The sequence below is a fragment of the Atractosteus spatula genome, chromosome 13 (genome assembly GCF_055471065.1).
Source record: "Atractosteus spatula isolate fAtrSpa1 chromosome 13, fAtrSpa1.hap1, whole genome shotgun sequence".
NCBI classification, from domain to species: domain Eukaryota; kingdom Metazoa; phylum Chordata; class Actinopteri; order Semionotiformes; family Lepisosteidae; genus Atractosteus; species Atractosteus spatula.
Genome location: NC_142718.1, coordinates 17,292,361 through 17,311,671, shown reverse-complemented (window position 1 = coordinate 17,311,671; position 19,311 = coordinate 17,292,361). Strand labels below are relative to the sequence as shown.

The 19,311-nt window shown below is 37.4% G+C and overlaps 2 protein-coding genes across 2 annotated transcripts in view; both read right to left on the bottom strand.

The window, feature by feature from the left end:
- map3k13 (mitogen-activated protein kinase kinase kinase 13) overlaps positions 1-5,201 on the bottom strand; it is a 101,599-nt gene extending 96,398 nt beyond the window's left edge. The window contains exon 1 of the mRNA XM_088931237.1: positions 5,138-5,201. The gene's annotated coding sequence lies outside the window, so the exon portion shown is untranslated. The remainder of the gene's footprint in view (positions 1-5,137) is intronic.
- A 2,400-nt stretch (positions 5,202-7,601) lies between these two features.
- Positions 7,602-19,311, bottom strand: part of trpm2 (transient receptor potential cation channel, subfamily M, member 2) — a 69,070-nt gene continuing 57,360 nt past the window's right edge. The window contains 8 exon segments of the mRNA XM_088931110.1: positions 7,602-9,064; positions 9,875-9,994; positions 10,861-10,962; positions 12,382-12,463; positions 13,686-13,772; positions 13,868-13,897; positions 15,342-15,427; positions 16,094-16,248. Coding sequence (XP_088787236.1) covers positions 8,939-9,064; positions 9,875-9,994; positions 10,861-10,962; positions 12,382-12,463; positions 13,686-13,772; positions 13,868-13,897; positions 15,342-15,427; positions 16,094-16,248 — 788 coding nt within the window. The 3' untranslated portion in view covers positions 7,602-8,938.

Below are 19,311 nucleotides of genomic sequence, written 5' to 3'. Positions count from 1 at the left end.
GATGTCATTCTCTTCGATAAATTTATTCAGAAACTGAAATATGTGCTCTTCTGTAGTTCCTGTTGGTAGCAGCTTACAGAACAGAAAGTCCCCATGGGACATGCCCTCAAACTCGTATCTAATGTAAACGAGCAAATTGGCCAAATCGACGACATACTGACTCATCTAATTGCAGTGAAAAGCATCTGCTCATCTTAACGCGCTCTATCAGCGTACTTTTGATATCATCCGCCATTATCAATAATTCTATGAGTGGCTGTGTCTTTCGGAGGGGGCAGCAGGTCAAGCTGCTTAGCAGCTTTTTCTCCACACATAGTACGTGTCAGCTCTTTTGCCAACGGTAAATAAGGTTCTTCAAACATAGTGTGGTGCTTACCTGCTTTAGCAATACGCAAGCTTGCAATTTTCCCCGTTTCCATTTCAGGAGTCCGTCTCAGAAGTTAAAAGAAATGATTTCATGTGCATGGGAGCGAAACACAGAGACGCTCGGTGTATTTTTCTCAAATTAACCTAGAACAGTGCTTACAAGATTGCCAGCGTTCGTAGTACGCATTTCTATGCTTTCCTGTGCTTACAACATTGGCATCATTCAAAGATCACGCATATTCTCTACCTCCCTATTTGCTTGAGATAACTTTTTAAAATACAATTGGTTACTTAGTTCTTAGCACACATTCCTATAGAATGGAACAGAATTACATTGTAGCTCGTGTCCACTCAAGTATTAGCGCGCTCTGTATTGTAGTACGTGGGCTGCATATTCGACACGTATTAAAATAGAAAATATGAAAACCTGTCCCAATTTCTCAGTGCACACAACAAAGTTCCAGGGTCATATGGCGTACCAGCTGGCGATGCTCCGCGTACCACAGTTTGAGAACCACTGCACTAGGATAATCATAAACCAGATAAGTGGGTGCTGCTATGAGGTAGAGCAGGGGCAGAATTTGATCTGAGCTCAAGGTTCCTCTGGGTATATTTTAAAATACGTGTATTGCATTTACTGACTTCAAATCAAGTAACATTGTTAAGTATAGTAGAGCTTGTAATTACTCTAGAGAGCAACTAGTCAGTGTATACTTCTGTCTGTACAGAAGATCCAGGCTTTTGACACAGTAGAGTTTGGTGCTATCTAGAGTGGTGTTGTGTGGCTTGTAGCCTACAAACAACCATGATCTAATCACCCCAGGTATACTGTAGAGCAGAGCTGCACCCATCACAAATAAAGTATTTGAAATGAAAAATTAAAAAGTATTTGTACTGAAATGACCTCTGTAATTGAAATGACTACAACTGTCCTTCAAATTACACATTAAAACTAAGTTCTGTCTACTTAGTTAGAGTTCAAAACAGTAGGAATGTTAACCTTGATGTCTTAGCTACATTCCACTATGTGTTTGAAAAATTCGGTTTAACTAAATTTCCAACTTAATTCAACTAATTCATTTCTCACTTCATCCCCTAATATTCTGTGTAGTGGGGCTGTTGCCCTATAATGGATGCTGTTCTTCACTGGTGGATGAAATGGATCTAATTCTGGATCCTTGAGAATGTAAAGTGCGTTTTAAAATCCAAGTATGATTACTATTACATCATTGATTACTGTGAAAGTAATCTAATAAACGTTTAAAGGTTTTGAACCACCATTGAATAACCTGGTAGGAAAGAAACCTTTAAACTCTGAACCTTTGAACACAGCACTGATATTTTTCAGAAGAGAGTAGTCTCACCAAGTAATTTTCACTCCCTGAAGTACCCCTAAAGGTTTCTTTTTTAGAAAAATAAAACAATTGAAGAAGAAAGAAACTGACAGTCAGGACTTCCTGACAATGAATAATGACAGGCAACCATATTTTTATAAGAAGGGATAGAGAGTACTAGTAAGTTAATTTTTTACTCTGCCCCTGAAAGAATAGGTCATACATGGGCCAGAGACTTTTCCCAGCAGATTAAGGTGTCTTAAAGCTCTGATGAACTTTAGTTTATACTTTATTAACAAAATATTGAGTTATCAAACAAAAGCCAGCTGTTCACAATGTATTTAACAGCGTGTAGACCTAACACATGCCCTTAATAACTACTGCAAGCCAAGAAGGGACTTTCCATCACTCTTAATGGGTAGCAGGAGGAAAACTGTGCAGTGCATCCTACAAAGTAGGTCCAGTACTGTTAAAGAAGGTGGTATTTCTGGTAATTTTCTTTTCCACCTAGTTCTTCTTAGTGTGTTCTGTGTGACCGAGGTCAGACCTTCAAATGTATTCTTTAGCATTTTATAACTACTGTTTTACATCTATATTATCTTACAATCCCTGCTTTGTCACATGGTGAACCATTGTTTTTGTAGACAGGCACTCACTATAAAAATACATTGGTACATTATTGTACACAACCTGACTTAAGTACAGACACAACATACTGTGATGATCTTGATGTCCCACAACACTCCAATTATGTTTATCACACACAATGAATCTGTAGCAGTATCTCACTCCATAGCTCCTACTATGCTACACCTTGGTTTCAATGGTTTCAGACCACCATGGCTGTTCTTTTGCATTGACACATCTTATTTGGCTTGTGGGTCCGATTCCCTACATGCATTTCCTAACACTTGTGCAGACACATTAGCAGTCACTCTTCTAAATGGTGCTGGGACATGAATATGTCTTTAATACATGTTCACTGTTCCATACTCATAATCTTTGCCTGCTCGTCTGACTTGAGTTTTGCTCTTCCATACTTCTTCACCTTCCACACTAAATCTCAAAACAATTAGGCTGCAAAGGAACAAGTAAAGGTTCCATGCTGAAAAACACACAAAGTTTCGGCTGTGGAGCCATCTTCGGGTGTCAGCCGATGAAGGCTCCACAATCGAAACCTTGTTTTTCTTTTTTTCTCTTTTCAGAATGGAATAAACCTTTACTTGTTCCTTTGCATTTGATCAAATCATATGTGTAGTGCAGTTATCAAATACCATTCCACATGAAAATGCAGAAGCTCTGCCATGCCACATCTGTAAGGGTCTTAACCCAGGTGTCCTGGCAAAATTCAACTCTACTCTGCTGAGGAGTGGGGCTGCTTGAGTTGCCTAAAAAAATAAAGGGGGTCTTCTCCAGTAAAGCTGCTTTGGATTATTTGGAATGAAAAAAAACATTAAATGCAAGGAAATAATATTTAGATATCTTTTGATTGACATGCGTTTCCTTTGTATAGCACAGTAAGCTTTGTATAATCACAGGTGGGAACCTTGAAATAAATTTTAGTTTAAATACAATAGCGTAATGTTGAAAGCCATCAGGACAGGACGTGGCCCTAATGGAAATGGAAATTTAACTGGTTTTTTGTTGTTTTGGATATATGGGGCCATTTAGCAGGTAACAAAGTTTTGTGAAGTATATAGTACTTTAGAGAGCAGAGAAAAATACAAATGTTTTTAAATTAATAGATAATAGAAAGTGTCATTTAAGCAAATGAGAGCTCAGCTGAAATGAAAACTAGAGATTACTGGGATCAGAAGGCTTTTTGGAGGTAGCCAAAAATTGTTCATGCATTTCTTCTGCAAGACAGTGGAAACTCAATGCCCTCCATATGGAAATGTAAAAGTTACAAATTGCATATTACAGGCCAACAGACTAAGTCTATGTTGCTTACTACGACACTATTAAGTCCTCAAAAAACCTTATACCAGGCTGACAAAATAAGTACATGACACAAAAAACATCATTCTTTTAGACTGACCACTCATAAAATTATTTGACTATCCTCATTGAGGAGAATCAAAATGTGTCAAAGCATTACCTCACAATAAAATACTATGAGATATGGAACAGCATTTAGAACAGTTTATTTCCAACAAAAGGAGAATGTTAATGCCTCTAGGCACCTGATTCCATACAAAAGGCTGAGCCTTTCCATGCAGAGAAATTCCATTAGGACTGACGTTACACCACCTCCTACTGCTGCTGCAGCAAGACATTCATTTTAAAATCTGCAGAAAACACACAGTGCTGAATATAAAATCCTGCACTTCTCTGAGACTTCACTGCCTTGATATGTTGATGAAATACCGTTCATCAATGAACAGCCAGAGATGCTTCTCAAAATACATGGGAATAGTCCCGCACGGGAATAGTCTGTTGATATTATATTGAAGCAATAGTTTAGAAATGGAGCTTTATGGACATGCAAAACGCAAAACATGTATACCTGTACATGTGTTATAAACAATGTCCTGTTATGTTACAACTAAAGTAAAAGTACTTGGGTGCTCTAGACTATAATGATTTGCACATTATCAGCGCTAGTCAACCCAGTCAACCCTGTCCTTGTCCGTCTCAGGTTGTGTTTGTGTTGCATTTTAGTCTCTAATCTTCTGTTAAATTCTGGTAAGCAGCCAGTTATTAAACATGTGTTAATAATTAACTGCAAAGCAAATTACAGAACCTGTAATAAGCCTGTACGTTTCCCTGAGCAAGCAAATGTCACTCTACATTCAAGTTCATGAAATCAAAAAATATATTACAAAATAAAACAAAATCTGCTATCCCATCACAAAACTTGATACAAAGACAACATATCAACACGTCGGCTCGGATTAGCAAACGTATTTATTGGTGGTTTTCGTTCCTTATTTTACTAATAAGCATGAACAGCAGAAAAGAGACAGAATAATATACTGTAATTACGAACGGAAGAACACACTGTTAAGGCCAAGTGTGCCCAACATTACCCAGACACCCGCATACTGTACGCATAAAGCAGATCTAATCGATGCTGTTTCACCCTCAAAAGACAAAATTTATATATCGAACTCTTGATTTGTCAATTTATAATGTTCCCCGACACATTACACAAGTACGGACACATATACAACCAATAATAAAACGCTAAATTTGATTGCACTACTCCGAGTTGTCTTTACAAAATATCCACTGCAAATTAAAATAACATCGTGCCTGCAATAGTTACGTACAGTATCACTATGGGCTGTAACGCATAAACAAACCAGTCACGCATGCCTAACATTTAAATAATGACGGCATCACGTCAGATTACAATCCATAAAGATAAACAATGGGATCTCCGTTTTGCTCATAAAGCAAGTAAAAGAAATTTTGTTTAATTCAAAAGTTTGTACCTTCTCAATTTCTAGAGAAAGATCAGATCCTTTCTCGCTCCTTCTGTGTTTGATCTGGATCTCGTGAGCGGAAACGTCACTTCCTCGTTGGCATATCGAACACCTGTAACCTCGGCGCACCTGACTGAATGTTGCCAGTTTCACATTGCTCACTGAAACCTGGATGCTGACGTCCAGTAAAATTGACATTCATGCTTGATTGGGATATTCTTCAAATAAAACCACCTTCAGAAAACATTCGACAGAATGTTGGATTAATATGTGGATTTTTACAACAGTAGTAAAAAGTGTCTTTGGACGTTAAAAAATGTATTGTGCACTCCTAGTCTACTACCTTAATTTAGTAACATAAATGTTGCAACTAATCTCATCAATCCAAAACATCACCTATCAGAATTTTCTATGCGGAGTGCAATGTACATGTATGATATCCACCAAATAGTACTACTATCCACCTCCTCAAGGTAACACAGTATAAATGTACACTGAACATTCATGTGCGATAGCATAGAAGTATATTTTATTGTAAATATTATTGATACACTTAATTCAGTTAAAAGCGTACATTTTCATTACTTCGGTTACATAAATTAAATATAACAATAAAAAACATACGAATATTGTTATGGATATACAATTGTAGTAAAGTAATTAACCCCGTATTATAGAAAATTAACAATACGCTTTTCTTGACTTTTATTAACTAGAAAAACATTCTTCAAATCAAAAGAAAGTCCAGTGCAGGTCTGTTGAGTAATAAGTAGGATATAAACATTAATAAACAACGGAACGCGCAACCGGAAGAAAACAGAGGGAGGGTGTGGAACCGATACTACGTTAGCAATACAGGTCAGCAGCCAGGACCAATAAGAATAGCCGAACTGAATAACCCCGAAACTTACCATTATTATTATTATTCGCGTTATGTCTATGGAAAACACAAGCCCTCGGCAATACAATAGCTTATGACATACAAAGATTCAATGCGAGTTGTATAAATCCCATGAAAAATAATTGAAAGTTTTCAAATCACTACTACTTTTGCGACTTCTCAATACTTTGAACTCGTACAGTTTGTTGTTACGCATAGTTAGTGTGCGTGCACACCGGTGTGTACGGTTGCCTGCGTGTACGAGTTCTGCGCAGAGACTTAAATCTGATAACTGCTGGTTGTAGCTCGTTGTGAGCCGCTAAGCAAGATAGCAGATCAAATTCACCACATTCATGTGCCCAGTTCTTAACGCCGCAAAGAAAAAAAGGTATTTTATTGCTTCTCTCAATATATCAAAACGAATATGAAGTATACCCCCTGAATATTGTTCCTGTAATAGTACAGTACGCCAGATGACTATACTTATTTTTTAAATAGTACCAATTGCAATTTACTTCGCATTGACCCTGGACGAAACTTTTTTATTGAAGTTCACTACATCACCTGTGGTAAAAAAAAAAAAGTAATAACGGACTTTTAAAGCACCTAAAGTAAAACCAAGTAAGGGGGAAAAATTCTTGGTAACTGCAGTAAAACAAACGTGTAATTGTCTAATAAGCTAGACATGTTGCTTATAGGATTCCAAATGCATGTATCACTTTCTTTGAAGTCTTTTCAGTGCAATTGGCCTTAAGTATATTGCTATATAAGCTATTGCAGGGAACTAGTGATGGAAAAAATTGAGGCCAGCAATCAAGGAGAAGAGCAGATAAATGCTGGCCAAAGGTACAAACCTGCACCCTGACAGTACATACATGTATATCCAAATGTCCTATGTTGCTGTAGCTGCTTTTGTGACTGTGTGACTTCAAGCAGCTGGATCTCCTACCCCACAATCCTGAATCATTTTTGTTTAACATGTGGAGTCTCAGCTTTCTGGTTCAAGAAAATGATGAAAGCTATAAAGTGTCCACTAAGGCCTGGCCTTAGAGAGGCTACCTAATGGCAGCCTCAGAAATGTAGCAGTTTTGGAGGAGAAGCTGATCATGTACATAGACGTCAGGGGGGCTATACTAAAAAATGTAGAGCTCAGGAACTATCTTGTTCTAGAAACTGTTAGGCACTCCATCATAGTCTAATGCTTCAAATACTGAAGTGATGTGCAGGTGCACATGTAAAATGCTGCATCACTGCAAGGGACATGCACAAAACCCAATCCACAGTGAAGATATAACCACAGGAAAATGGAACTTTATTTTTAAAAGAAAATACAGAATATAAACTTTGAGTCTTGCATAATTTGAAAGTAATGTTTAATTAACAGGTTATTCATAGGTCTAACATCACCATTTGATCTGTGGTATCAATGCAAAAGCAGCCCATGTGTAGCATGACACTAGGAATAGAATTCAATATTTGAGAAAGATTTAATTTAAAATGCAATAAAAAAAATATTATTATTATTATTATTAAATTTAATAAATCATTTTAATTTTAAAATATATTATAAGCCTGCAAAATGTGTGCTTCTCACTCTCATATCATTCCAAAAGGCCCTTATTTGCACCAAAAAAAAACATTAATCAGAAACAAGACATAAGGCCTAAATTAGAATATTTTAAATACTTTATCCTTTAGTTTAGCTTATCACAGGAGAGAACCCTCTTATATTTCTGCTTTCTGATAAAGTACTTTGTGTTGCCATTTTTAACAAATGCACAAATTCACACAGGCACAACCAGGGACTGACCATCTGTGTATTAGCCTTAATTCTACAGTAGCCTCCAAATGAATTCATACTCCCAATGAATAGCAAAAAATGTTGATTTGGCAAAGAAAATGAAGATGTCTATAAACATAATATTAATTAAAATGTGATAAAAGTGTGTGAAAGAAGTTCTGAGCACATAAATAACTGTAAAAAATAATTACACAAAATACTCTCTAAATACACAACAGTGAAACTTGTTGTGTTTCACACAAAATGCTGGACCCTTGTTATGGATTGCCCTGTCGAGGTATGCAGTGACAAATGGGGTTGCCACTAGTGGCTGATAGGTGGACGGCTACAACGACCCTGTATTTGTAAACAGCTCAAGTAAAGGTCAATTCCACACTAAAAATGAGAAAGAAGAAACACAACCATTTGGCTGTTGAGCCTTCTTAACCAGTTTTTTTCTTTCTACTTGGGATGGAGTGTGCAAATTAACTTTACTTGTCCCTTTGCAGCCAATGCACACTTACAAAGCTCCCCAATCAAACTTACAATAGGTAGGTAGTTCTTCTGTTGTACAAAACTGAATAATAATAATATAAATGATATGTTTAAAGGTACACATGGTTTTAATCAGCAGATCAGTAAAATTGGTTGGACCAGTCTTGAGTAGCCCAAGTGAACGTGGCTGGGAGTCAGCATATGCTTAGGCAGAGTACTGTTGGATATGTCTAGACATGGCCCAAGTGTGATTTATTTTGTTTTTGGTAAAGCCTTTTAACTTTGTGCAACATATAATATAGAAAAAATATAGAAACTGTTTGTCAAGGGTATGAAAAAATGTAGAGGCTACGGTATACTTATGCTTTTTTCAGTCTATATATATACTGTATGTTTTAAAATCAGTACAAGATGCTCTGGTTGACTCTAATGGAGTGTTATGACTTTAGGGTACTAGACTGATATAATCTAGCACCGTTAAAGCCAAAAACCTCCATCCTGGTAGCAGATGAATTAGTTTAATCAACAGAGATCATTGGAGAATGTTGGGCTTTGTCACTCTTCAGGCTCTTATTCCAAGAATAAAGGCCTTGCTTTAGAGATGGTAATGTGCTCCCATTGTCTTTGGTCTAAAATTTCCTCTGCATGTTCTTTATCAGAGCTGGACATTGTGAAGCTCAGCGACCATCCGTAGAATGTCCTTCTGGTATGCACACAGAGCAGTTCTGTCAGATACATCCTCCCACTCGACAAGCAGACCTGAAGAGCTGTCTCTAAAACTCTAAAGGGAAAGTACACAGTTAATTTTATTCATGTTTGGAATACACCTAATGAAAACAATGGTCTCATTTACTTAAATGTGAACTTTGATAAAATGAGAAAAATACTGAAATATTTTCAAATCATTGAAAATTTGGTCTTGTTTAAAAGTCTGTGGTAACAGAACATTAACAGAATATGCTACTTTAAAGAGTAGGTTGAATGACACCACATAAAACCTCTATAGTGAGAAATGTCTGCTAGTAATTTGGCAGTGATCATTACAGATCACTTACATTACATCCATGTTTATTTTTATCCTTACAAATACAAGTGTACATTTTCTATGTGGATAACATGCAATGTTCACTCATGTTAAAAAAACAATATTATAGTAAAGTATACTTCCTCCTTCTGTGATCAGTTAGACACGCATCCTAATGGTGTAGAACTGTATGTTCAAGAGTACCAAAACTTTTTACCTCTACACATAATCACATAATACTGATACTAATCACATAATAAAACCATAACATAAAGTGTGCAGCTTCCATAACATCACTTCAACCATTTAGTCTTCTAGAGACTTCTGTTACCATAAGTATATCCCAAAACTAGAAGAGCTTACTTAGATATTTACTTATAGAATTATTGTACTTACATGGACAGCATCTGAAATCAGGAATAAGATGCAATTAACTGAGTCTCTGATTTCATGACCTACCATTCAACAAAATTCACAAGAAGTCCTAGAAAATCATTTTACTATCATGTGTGTTCATTGCAATGACTCCCCCCCCCCCCCACCAGCCATTGTTGCATAAGCCCTTACCGTCATTCCAATTAAATCATCCAGTGTTGAGTCACTTTTATTGAAATGTATGTTGATAGCAGTCGTTTCCACCCAGGCATTGTCTGTGTTTCTACAGTCATCCACATAACCTTGATACACCTGTTAATGGCAAAATACATGAATGTTGACCATCATGCTTATGTCCAACAAAGTAGAGTAAATCTACTCTAACTCCATCATGAAGAAAAGACATCTTTTAAGCATCTTCTTGCAAAAGTACAGATAATTCTGTGTATTGCTGTTGTTGCTCTGAGTTATTTCTCATTTTCATTTATCTAAAATGGGATATAAGTTAAAGCTTAATCCAATCATCATATTATGCTGTAATAATATTTATTGTGAATATGAACAAGAACTGGACAGGAATATGATTTAAAAACCAGGAGAAATGATCTAAAGATAAACTTGTATGGAAAAGAAAAACTACACTGAATTATTTAATTAGGGAGCAATAAAGACTACTAAGATGCAACTGAAACTTTTACACTTTTCAAATCATGCTTTTTGCACTTTATTTTTAATGTTTGACTGTGTTAGATTACTATAGGACTATATATATTACTATAGAGAGCGGTTGTGTCATATTGAAACTCAGGATACTTCCTGAATGAACTTAGTTCAAGGTTATATTCAAAGACAATGAAAATTTTGTCTTGCTCCTTATAGAGATAGAAATGTGTCAGTTTGCCTGTACAACTTGTGAAGAAGACATAATTACTCCAACTAGATGAGACGTTATATGGTAACAACAGAACAAAGTATCAATTTGTTATGTCTCAAGGCAAAACCATTCAATAATGGAAATCCACAAGCTCACATGCACAAAAGTGATTTAGTATTGGTAGAAAATGGTAGTAAAAAAGTTGTACTGTAGGTTTAAATGCACTCTAAAAAGTGACTGCTTTCAGACTGCAGATGCAAAGTTGTTCTCATCTAAAACCTCCCTTAAGTAGATTTCCATTTACCTTGATACCACAATGCAGCATACTCTCAATCTTCTCCTGCAATTTCTTTCCCACTACTTCTTTCAACCTCTCTGGTAAGGTTTCACCTGGCTGCAGAATTCCCTGTTAGAAAACCAGATTTCATTTCAGTGCATTGCAGTCTGGTGAGTTTACTTGCAGTTCAGACGGTGTCATTTGCAAGTCTCCCATTTATCAACTTGTTTCTGCTGATAGTGCTCTTTCTCACTCTGGGCTAGGATAAGATTAAGGGTTACAGTTTCTGTTAAAAATTTAATATTTTAAATTGAATATCACTTTCATAGTGTAATAGCTCTCTTACAAATGTATGTGTTTCTACGTTTTCTGGAATTGACATTTTTTAAAGAAATGAAAACACTTAATATCCCTAGTACCTGCATAAAAAAAAAGATTAAAACAGCATATACCCTCAACACCCTTTCAAAAGAACTCTTCCAAGAAAACAAAGTTTTATTTACTCAGCACCATGTTGATCAAGCCTAAACCTAGACCTCAAATCTAAGGATGAAGCAATTATATAGCTCTGACTAATAAACCAGTAACTGACCGCAAAAGTGATTGCTGTTGCTGTTGTACACCACGCTGGGAAATCCCTGACTTTAAACTGACCCAAACCTTAAGCACTGTTGCAGTATGTAGCCCCTTGCGGAATCACAGTTCCAGTAGGCAGAATATTTAGCTCCACACCTGAAGAAGGCTCCACAGCCGAAATGTGTTTCTTTTCCTCTGTTTTCAGCATGGAATAATACCATTCCATATTTAGCTCTGATTTAAATAATACTAATACTAATACTAATAACAACAGTAATTCTTTACATTTATATAATGCTTTTCATCCAAAGCAATATATCAATATTAACACATAGAATGGAACTCATTACATCTGCCCAGTTGGGTGGCACATAACATTCAGCCCCACTACACAGATCAGGAGGGGAAGTGAGGAATTGATTCAAGAAGGAACTTTAGGAAAGCTACCTTGTAGAAGCCTAGAGTGAAAATTAGCAAGGACACCAGGGTTGGCATCCCTATTCTTGTGACATGGGATCATAAGTGACCAAGAAGTCAGAATTTCTGCCTAACATCTCATGAGAAGAACAATGCATTATACAGATATCTTGATTACAGGATCCAACTTGCTCCCTGAAAAGAGGTTTACATAAAGACCTCCCAATTGGTTCAAATGGCTTGCACAAGTGAAGCTCCATAATTACAGGCTTAAACCTGGGTCATGCCACGTCAACTGTGGCTGAGATTCCACAGGTGGCAATGTACAATTGGCCAGGCACCATGGAAAGTACGGTAGAGGTAGTTGACAAGGTCTCTCTCAGCTCTCAGAAACACAGTGACCCCTGCGTATACATCTGGTAAAAAACTTTTACAGCTTCTGGAATGTTTTCTTTCTCCAGCTCTGTATCTTTGTTTTGCACTATTTCTATGGAAACTAGATGCATCATGTTGTATAGTACACATGTGAGGATAAAGCTGTACAATATAACCTACCCCTGGAAAGGCCCATATCTCATCTTTTTTATTCCTGACAGCTATGAATTCCAGGATAGACCCTTCACTATCCACTTTCCACCTGAAATGACAAGCAGTAATTTTTCATCATCATCACCATCATCATTATTATTATCATCATCAATCTGTCTGCAAACTTTAAACAACTTGATTATATCATAGAACAAGGTGAGTACTAAAAAAATTGATAACAGGTAATAACAGGTCATACTATGCAAGGCAGATAAGAGTATCCACTTGAGCAGTCACCCTGGTATGGACAGATGTTTTATAGGCCACAACTATTAGCTAGTGTTTATCAAAAAGTAAACAACAAGCAAATATCAATTTTGTAAAGACTAGCTTATTTTATAGTTCACAATCATCTTGAAACACTATTGTTGCCAAAGGAAATGTCTATATTTATTTTCTCATAACTTAAAACTAAAATCTAATGTATGTGTGGCTCCACCACTATTCTACTTAAACTGTACCGTAGTGGTGGTGGAGCTATACACTTTAACCACCCTTTAGTTGGAGGCTTTCACCATTTATATATCCCTAAGCAGACTATAACCATATGGGGGAATCACATAGCTAGAGCAAAGTCCATACCAACCCTGGCCTAATAAAATCACCTTCCCACCCTAATCTTGTCCATAATGCACTTTACCTGCCCAGTTTCCCCTTTTCTCAAAACCCTAATGGGGTTTCCTTAGCTGAACCAGTAGCTTAACCAAGTTGCTTTGTCCCTCTGGGAGCTCTCACCTCCTTTCCTAATGGAAAAAACTGGCTCCTCAGAAACTCGACAGTGGTAGCCAAACTTATTTGTTGGGAGAGTGAAATGTGCTTCTTCCCTCTCATGTCCAGAATTAAACTATTTCCTAATTGCTACAAAATACCATCACAATATAATTGTACGGTATTGTATTGTAAGTCAACAGGTCAGCACTGAACCTTTAGTACTCATTTCAGCAATAACTCTTACTGTACATGCTGGTCTAATTGAAAGACTTGTCTAACCAGGAGACTATTATCAAGAAACACATTTTTCTCTGTTCTGTACATATTTGCAGAGGAACCTAAATGTAACAAATCTTGCTGTTATACCTGCATGGGAATGATTGCACTTATTTTCTCACTAAATTTTCCTTAAGCCTGTCGCCACTGGCTTAAACTGACAAGGACAGCTTGATATCACTAGGTAAGAAGAGTGATTTCCTTCACAAGCTTTTTATGTTCTTACATGCTGTGTTCCCCCAATGTCCATCTATGCGAAGCCTTGGTGATGATACTCATCTTACCTCGTAATGACAGGGTCCAAGGCCTTGTTAGGGCCTAATTGATTCAATGACCCACTTCCTTCCAAACCCGTCCTTCCCACTGGATTCCTGAAAACAGTCATTCACACAAAGATAAAAGTATATTTTACTATTAAATTAAGAAACTAATTTTAAAAATGCACAAGTTCATATTTAAAGCTTACTTGTAATTGACAGGAGAAGAAGTGATCAATCTGTAAAAACAAGAGGGAAATGATTTAGGGTAAAATGAACAAAAAGTTTCCATTGATTTATTGATTTATGAGCCTGCAATGGATAAAGTAACACATAATGCCCTTAGACATATAATTATTATTGCAATTTTATTTTGATTGAAAAACAAATATCTTTTAAAAGGCTTCTACCTGTTCTGCACTGGTTATGGGGATAAAGAGAACTTTTATGTAATGAGAAGTCAGCCTGCAGCAGGTGCTCCAAATGATTTAAGATCTGCTGCTTAGTTTCTCCTTGGCAATCTGACATTGCATCACTTACGGACTACCAGCCATCCCTGTTGCCTGTCTACCTTTATTCTTTCTATAGCCCATCTGACCCTGTATCCCCACCTTTCTGGATTTTCCCCATTGCCTGCCTGTATCCTTACCAACCGGGAATCCACCCTTATCCTGTTCCTGGCTGGCCTCCACTGCTCTAACCTGCTGTGCGGTGGTTCTCTTGCTCAGGCAGTGTGGTGGCTGCCCACTGTTGGCATGGACACTTCTGTTCAGGGGTTCATGCCCCTGGTGCTCATGTCACACTGCATTGTTCCCCACAATGGGTATGGTACTTCTGATCCAGCCTGGTGTGTGTGCTGGCAGTGATATCTGCTGCTACATCAGACACACAGTCCTCGCGAGGTGCTGTTGCCAGCCAGGGTCCTAGCAGCTCAGCCCCACGCACAGGAGTTCAGCACAGATACTGGCCCTGGTGGTCCTTCCTATCCTCACATGCACTCCAGCCCCCTCTTTACCTTTTGGACTCTGCCTCAGGCTGCCAGCCTCTCTGCCTGCCCTATGTCCTGACCCCCCCTGGAACTCTGGTTCCGGTCCTCAGTGGGTGCACAGTTCAGCCCAGTCCCTAGCATGTCCTCTGCAGGACCACCCTGACAGCACAGCCCTGACACAGCTCAGCCCAGAATTAGGGTGCACTGACAGCACGCATTGCTCAGCCCAGTCTCTGGTGCCCCCACTACAGACCGCCTCAACAGAGTGTGTCCACATCAGCATGGTCTTCAAAAAAGACCGTCCTGAAAGTACACTTAGTTTGGCTCAGTTCTTGAAGTGCCTCCTGAAAACCACCCTGACAGAAACTAATTCAGCCATTTTTGGAGGACACCACTGTGAGAGCTCATGCCCAGTTCAGCCCTGAACTGCCCTGTCCTGTCCAGCTCCAGGTGCAGACCGACCAGCCCTGCCCTGTTCCCGATTCTCCTCTCTGTATCAGTCCCTGTGAAACAGAGTGCATTGTGGAGCACGCCAGCCACTTCCCCTAGACTGTGACACTCTTGCTATTGTGTCTCTAATGCCTCACTGCCCACCTGTGCCACCCAGCTGGGTTGCATGGACTAACATGCACAGCATAGGTTCTAAAGTGGCTTTTGCTTTGTGTATGGCTTAACATACATAACACGTAGCTCACCCTTGGGAAGACCCTGTATTGTTTTCTGATGGCACTGAGTTTTCCCTTGCATTGAAAACAACTGGGTTGTAAGCAGGAAATGCCACCTGCAAAACAAACAGTGTGTATTTTTTATTTTGATCTTTGCTTTTTTTTTACTTTTAGATCAAAACTACAACAAAAACCACAGATTTAATTCACAATTAGAAAAAATAGAAAGGCACATTTAGCATTGACTGAGTAGTGCTGCCATTGGTGGGAGTTATTTTACTCTGCAATGTAATACCCCGTACTTCCAGTATTTTTTCATGACATTTTAGAAATACTGTATCTCATTGAGACGAAAGAGAAAATTACATAAAGGAAACGTTTTTGTAGGGCTAGGGGAATACATAGCTCAATAATTTGTTTGAAACCAATTCATATGAATGTGTCTTAGTGCTAGTGCTGACAGTTTTAAAATTCAATGTAATTGAAGGACAACATGACCTGCAAATACAGTTTACAATTTTAAAATACTTTATTTCTTCATAAAAACATCATGGCCTAAAAAAAATGTTTTAAGAGCACTTGATGGAACACAATGCACACTGCAGTGATTATGAGTCACGGCCATGACTGCAAGTCTCTCTTCAAGCTCTTTCTTTTTTGTAAATAAAAATATTTCCTGCACATACATCCAACAAACTTGATTTTTTTTAAAATCATATCATCACCATTAGTTTTGATATTTCCATGCATTAAAAGCTTTATTACAATATCAGCATACTCACCTCCCAGGGCACATACTCCTCTGGAACTGGGAAACGGGTGATGCTGGTGCCAGGGTAAGGAAGATGTGTGGCATTGACATGGCACTGAGGCTTCTCTTTTTCTGTTTCCTCATCCAGGTTCAGTCTTTCAGCTTCAGTGCCTCTGCTCAATGATGCTGAAAAGGCCTTTTATGTTTATTTTCTGGCATGCAGTTCCAAAACAAAGGTTATTTTTAACCTTCATGTATTGATTTTTATTGATTCAGAAAGTCTCTGTATACAGGCCAAATCAACTAAAGAGATAATGAAAATTCTGCCTATGTAAAGTTTTTTAGATTTTATCCTTAAGTTTAAACTAATCCTGTTTTAGTGAGAACAGGTAAAAAGTCACTCCTAAAATTGTCTTACTAGCTTCATAATAAAAATAAGTGAATACACATAAGGTGTTTATAGATTATAATGAAAAATCCAGAAATAAAGAGCAGTTAGGATGTACTCTATACTTAACCAATTAGAACAGAAGCATAATGCAATTTGGTAGATATGTTTCTATATACTCTTTACATTTCTGAACCATAAACTCCCCTAATATACACATTCCCTTGGAAGTCCAATAATAAAGCAGTAGAATTAAATTGTAAATTGCGTAATTTTCTCTAGCATATAAACACAGAAAAGGCTATTCAAATTGTGCTATTACCAGTTGTCACATTAACCACCGTATGTTTTAATATATACATACTGTATATAAAGGCATACTTCCTGCACCAGCAGTCCCATTACACAGAAGATCAATAGAAAAATGAGTAATAGCTTCATCAATTGAATTAAGGGGAAGTCCCAGATATTAGAACCAGATCTTGAATGACCAAGTTGTTGGGACCTCTGTTTTCTCCATACTGAGGATTTAGTTGTAGAAATTCTGGTTAAAAGGTAAGAGTGCCACCTTCTGTTCCGCTAACTCATGCAGCTGCAACCTGGTCTTCCTGGGAGATACTCAACAGACCACATTGGTATCAGGCTTGAAGATAGTAAAACTGCTAATGTTAATGATGTTGTCATTATGAGGCTAATTAGCTAAAAAATACTCATTCTAATTAGCACTAACTCTCCCCATCTAACAGTGACCAACTTTTAGCTCATTGATCTGTAACCTGTAGCAGCAAAGGCAAACAGTATTATTTATCTTCCTAAAGCAATGAAGATTAAAAAAGCATGAAGATAAAAAATAAATTTAAAAGTTCGAAAACAAAACTACTATTGTGAATAAAAAAGGCAAGATAGCACTTAACACTTTCCTGGCTTTGCAGCTATAGTGAACTGGAGATGAAGGGCCTAGTAGTTGGATAACCACATTTCCAGAAATGGAGAAACTGAAGTTAACGCAGTGTTTATAATTACATAAAATTATTTTAGTTTGAGTTCTAGATTAGTGCTGTTCATTTAGGAAATGTGATTAGTTGCTAAACTCCAATAAAAAAAGAGTAATGCTCATCTTTAATTAAACAATTCTAACTCTGATTCTTTGCCAGAATGTAATTTCTGGCATGCAGAAATACATTGCATGCAAGATGTTTCAGAGTATTAGAGCTGACATTAGAACAAAAAATGCTGGAATAATAGGTGCAGGTGTCCCAATGAGTTATCACTTTCTTTTCAGATTCAAACAAATTGCCAAAAGTGGACAGTGAGCGATGCTGTGAAGAACTTATTGGTTTCAATTTAGTTGTGGTTGAGTTCTCTACTCAAAAGTAATTTTACCTACATTCGTATACATTGAGTACTTATCTGCTGAGTTTTGCTAATTATGTGCAGAGACCCCTGTTAATTGGTTAATTGGTTTTGAACATCTTTTCTGCTATTGTAATATTATTCAAAAGGTAATAAGGCAATAATTTTTATTAATATTATTCCTTGAAATGATTTATCATTTTCTTTCTCTTAGGGTCTCAAAATACCTTATAAAAAAAGAACTGAGCCTAGTCAGTACTGGGTAAGGAGAATTATAAGTAGAACACATAACTTCTGCAAGTGGTGTTGCTGGACTATGGTGCTTGGTCTGGTCTCTGAACTAGAATTCCACAAAACAAGGGACATTAAGTAGTTGATTTATTCATAAATAGTAACTGTTATACTGGGGTACTTCCTTAAAAAAATCACTTTAGTGAAGATATAATTCACAAATATATCCATTGCTTTCCTTTCACTTTGAAGTAAATTTAACAAAATTGAGTCAGTGGCATGTTAGTAGTAATAGGGCTGAGCATCATGTGGCCATTTTTAACAGTTATTGTATTGTCTCTGTCTCAATTACTGCAATAAATAATAAGCAAGAATGGTGTCTAACAATTGAAATCTGATAAAGATTATGAAGCAATTCTGATGCAATCTTATGTGATAAAAATAGAATTGTGTTCAACAATGTGAAGGTTTAATATAAATTACTGGTAACTCAAGTTGTTATTGTCAGTTGGTACAGGTATGTGGCAACAGACATAATGGAAAATCAATGCACAACTCTCCTGAAATCAGTTTGTACTCCCCCACCTGGAATGAATCAGAATAACCATATAATGCTTTCATGCAGATTTAAAATCCGCTTTAATACAGTGGTTTTCAACCTGTGGGCCGCGGCCCGCCAGAGGTACTGTACTGCAGGGGGGGCTGTGAAATGATTGTTGTAATCAATGCCGGTGCTATGGGAGGTGCAATAGGTGCAAGTGCACCCAGGCCCAGATGTAAGGTGGGGGGGGGCGTTGCTAACATCATTAAAATGACGTTTTTTATTTTAGAAAAGACCATCCGTAAAATAAACGAACGAGAGTTCATATGTCTGGGGCGGGGAACGCGGTGTATTTTCCAATAGCAATATTAATTTGGCATATTAAAAATTAAAACACAATGATCTATTGGAAAACGCGGCTGTGCGGATTATTTGTAATCGGTCATTGGCGCGTTCATTCCAAAATATGTAGAAACGGATAACGCGACCCATTCCCCTGCAAGACTGAGCAACAGACAAGCTTACATTTAGCTAAGCCATGTTCGTTAGTGTGCTACTTGAAAGTGATCCAGAAATGTAACTCAACAAACAGAAAAGACCATTAGAGAGGTGGACTTTATCAATTGCTTACTGGACACTGTCATCAGTGAGACAGAAGGATGTTTTTCTTTTGTGAGCAAATTCAGCTGTCTTTTTGGCATTTTGTTTGACATTAAAAATACCGGAGATAATTCAA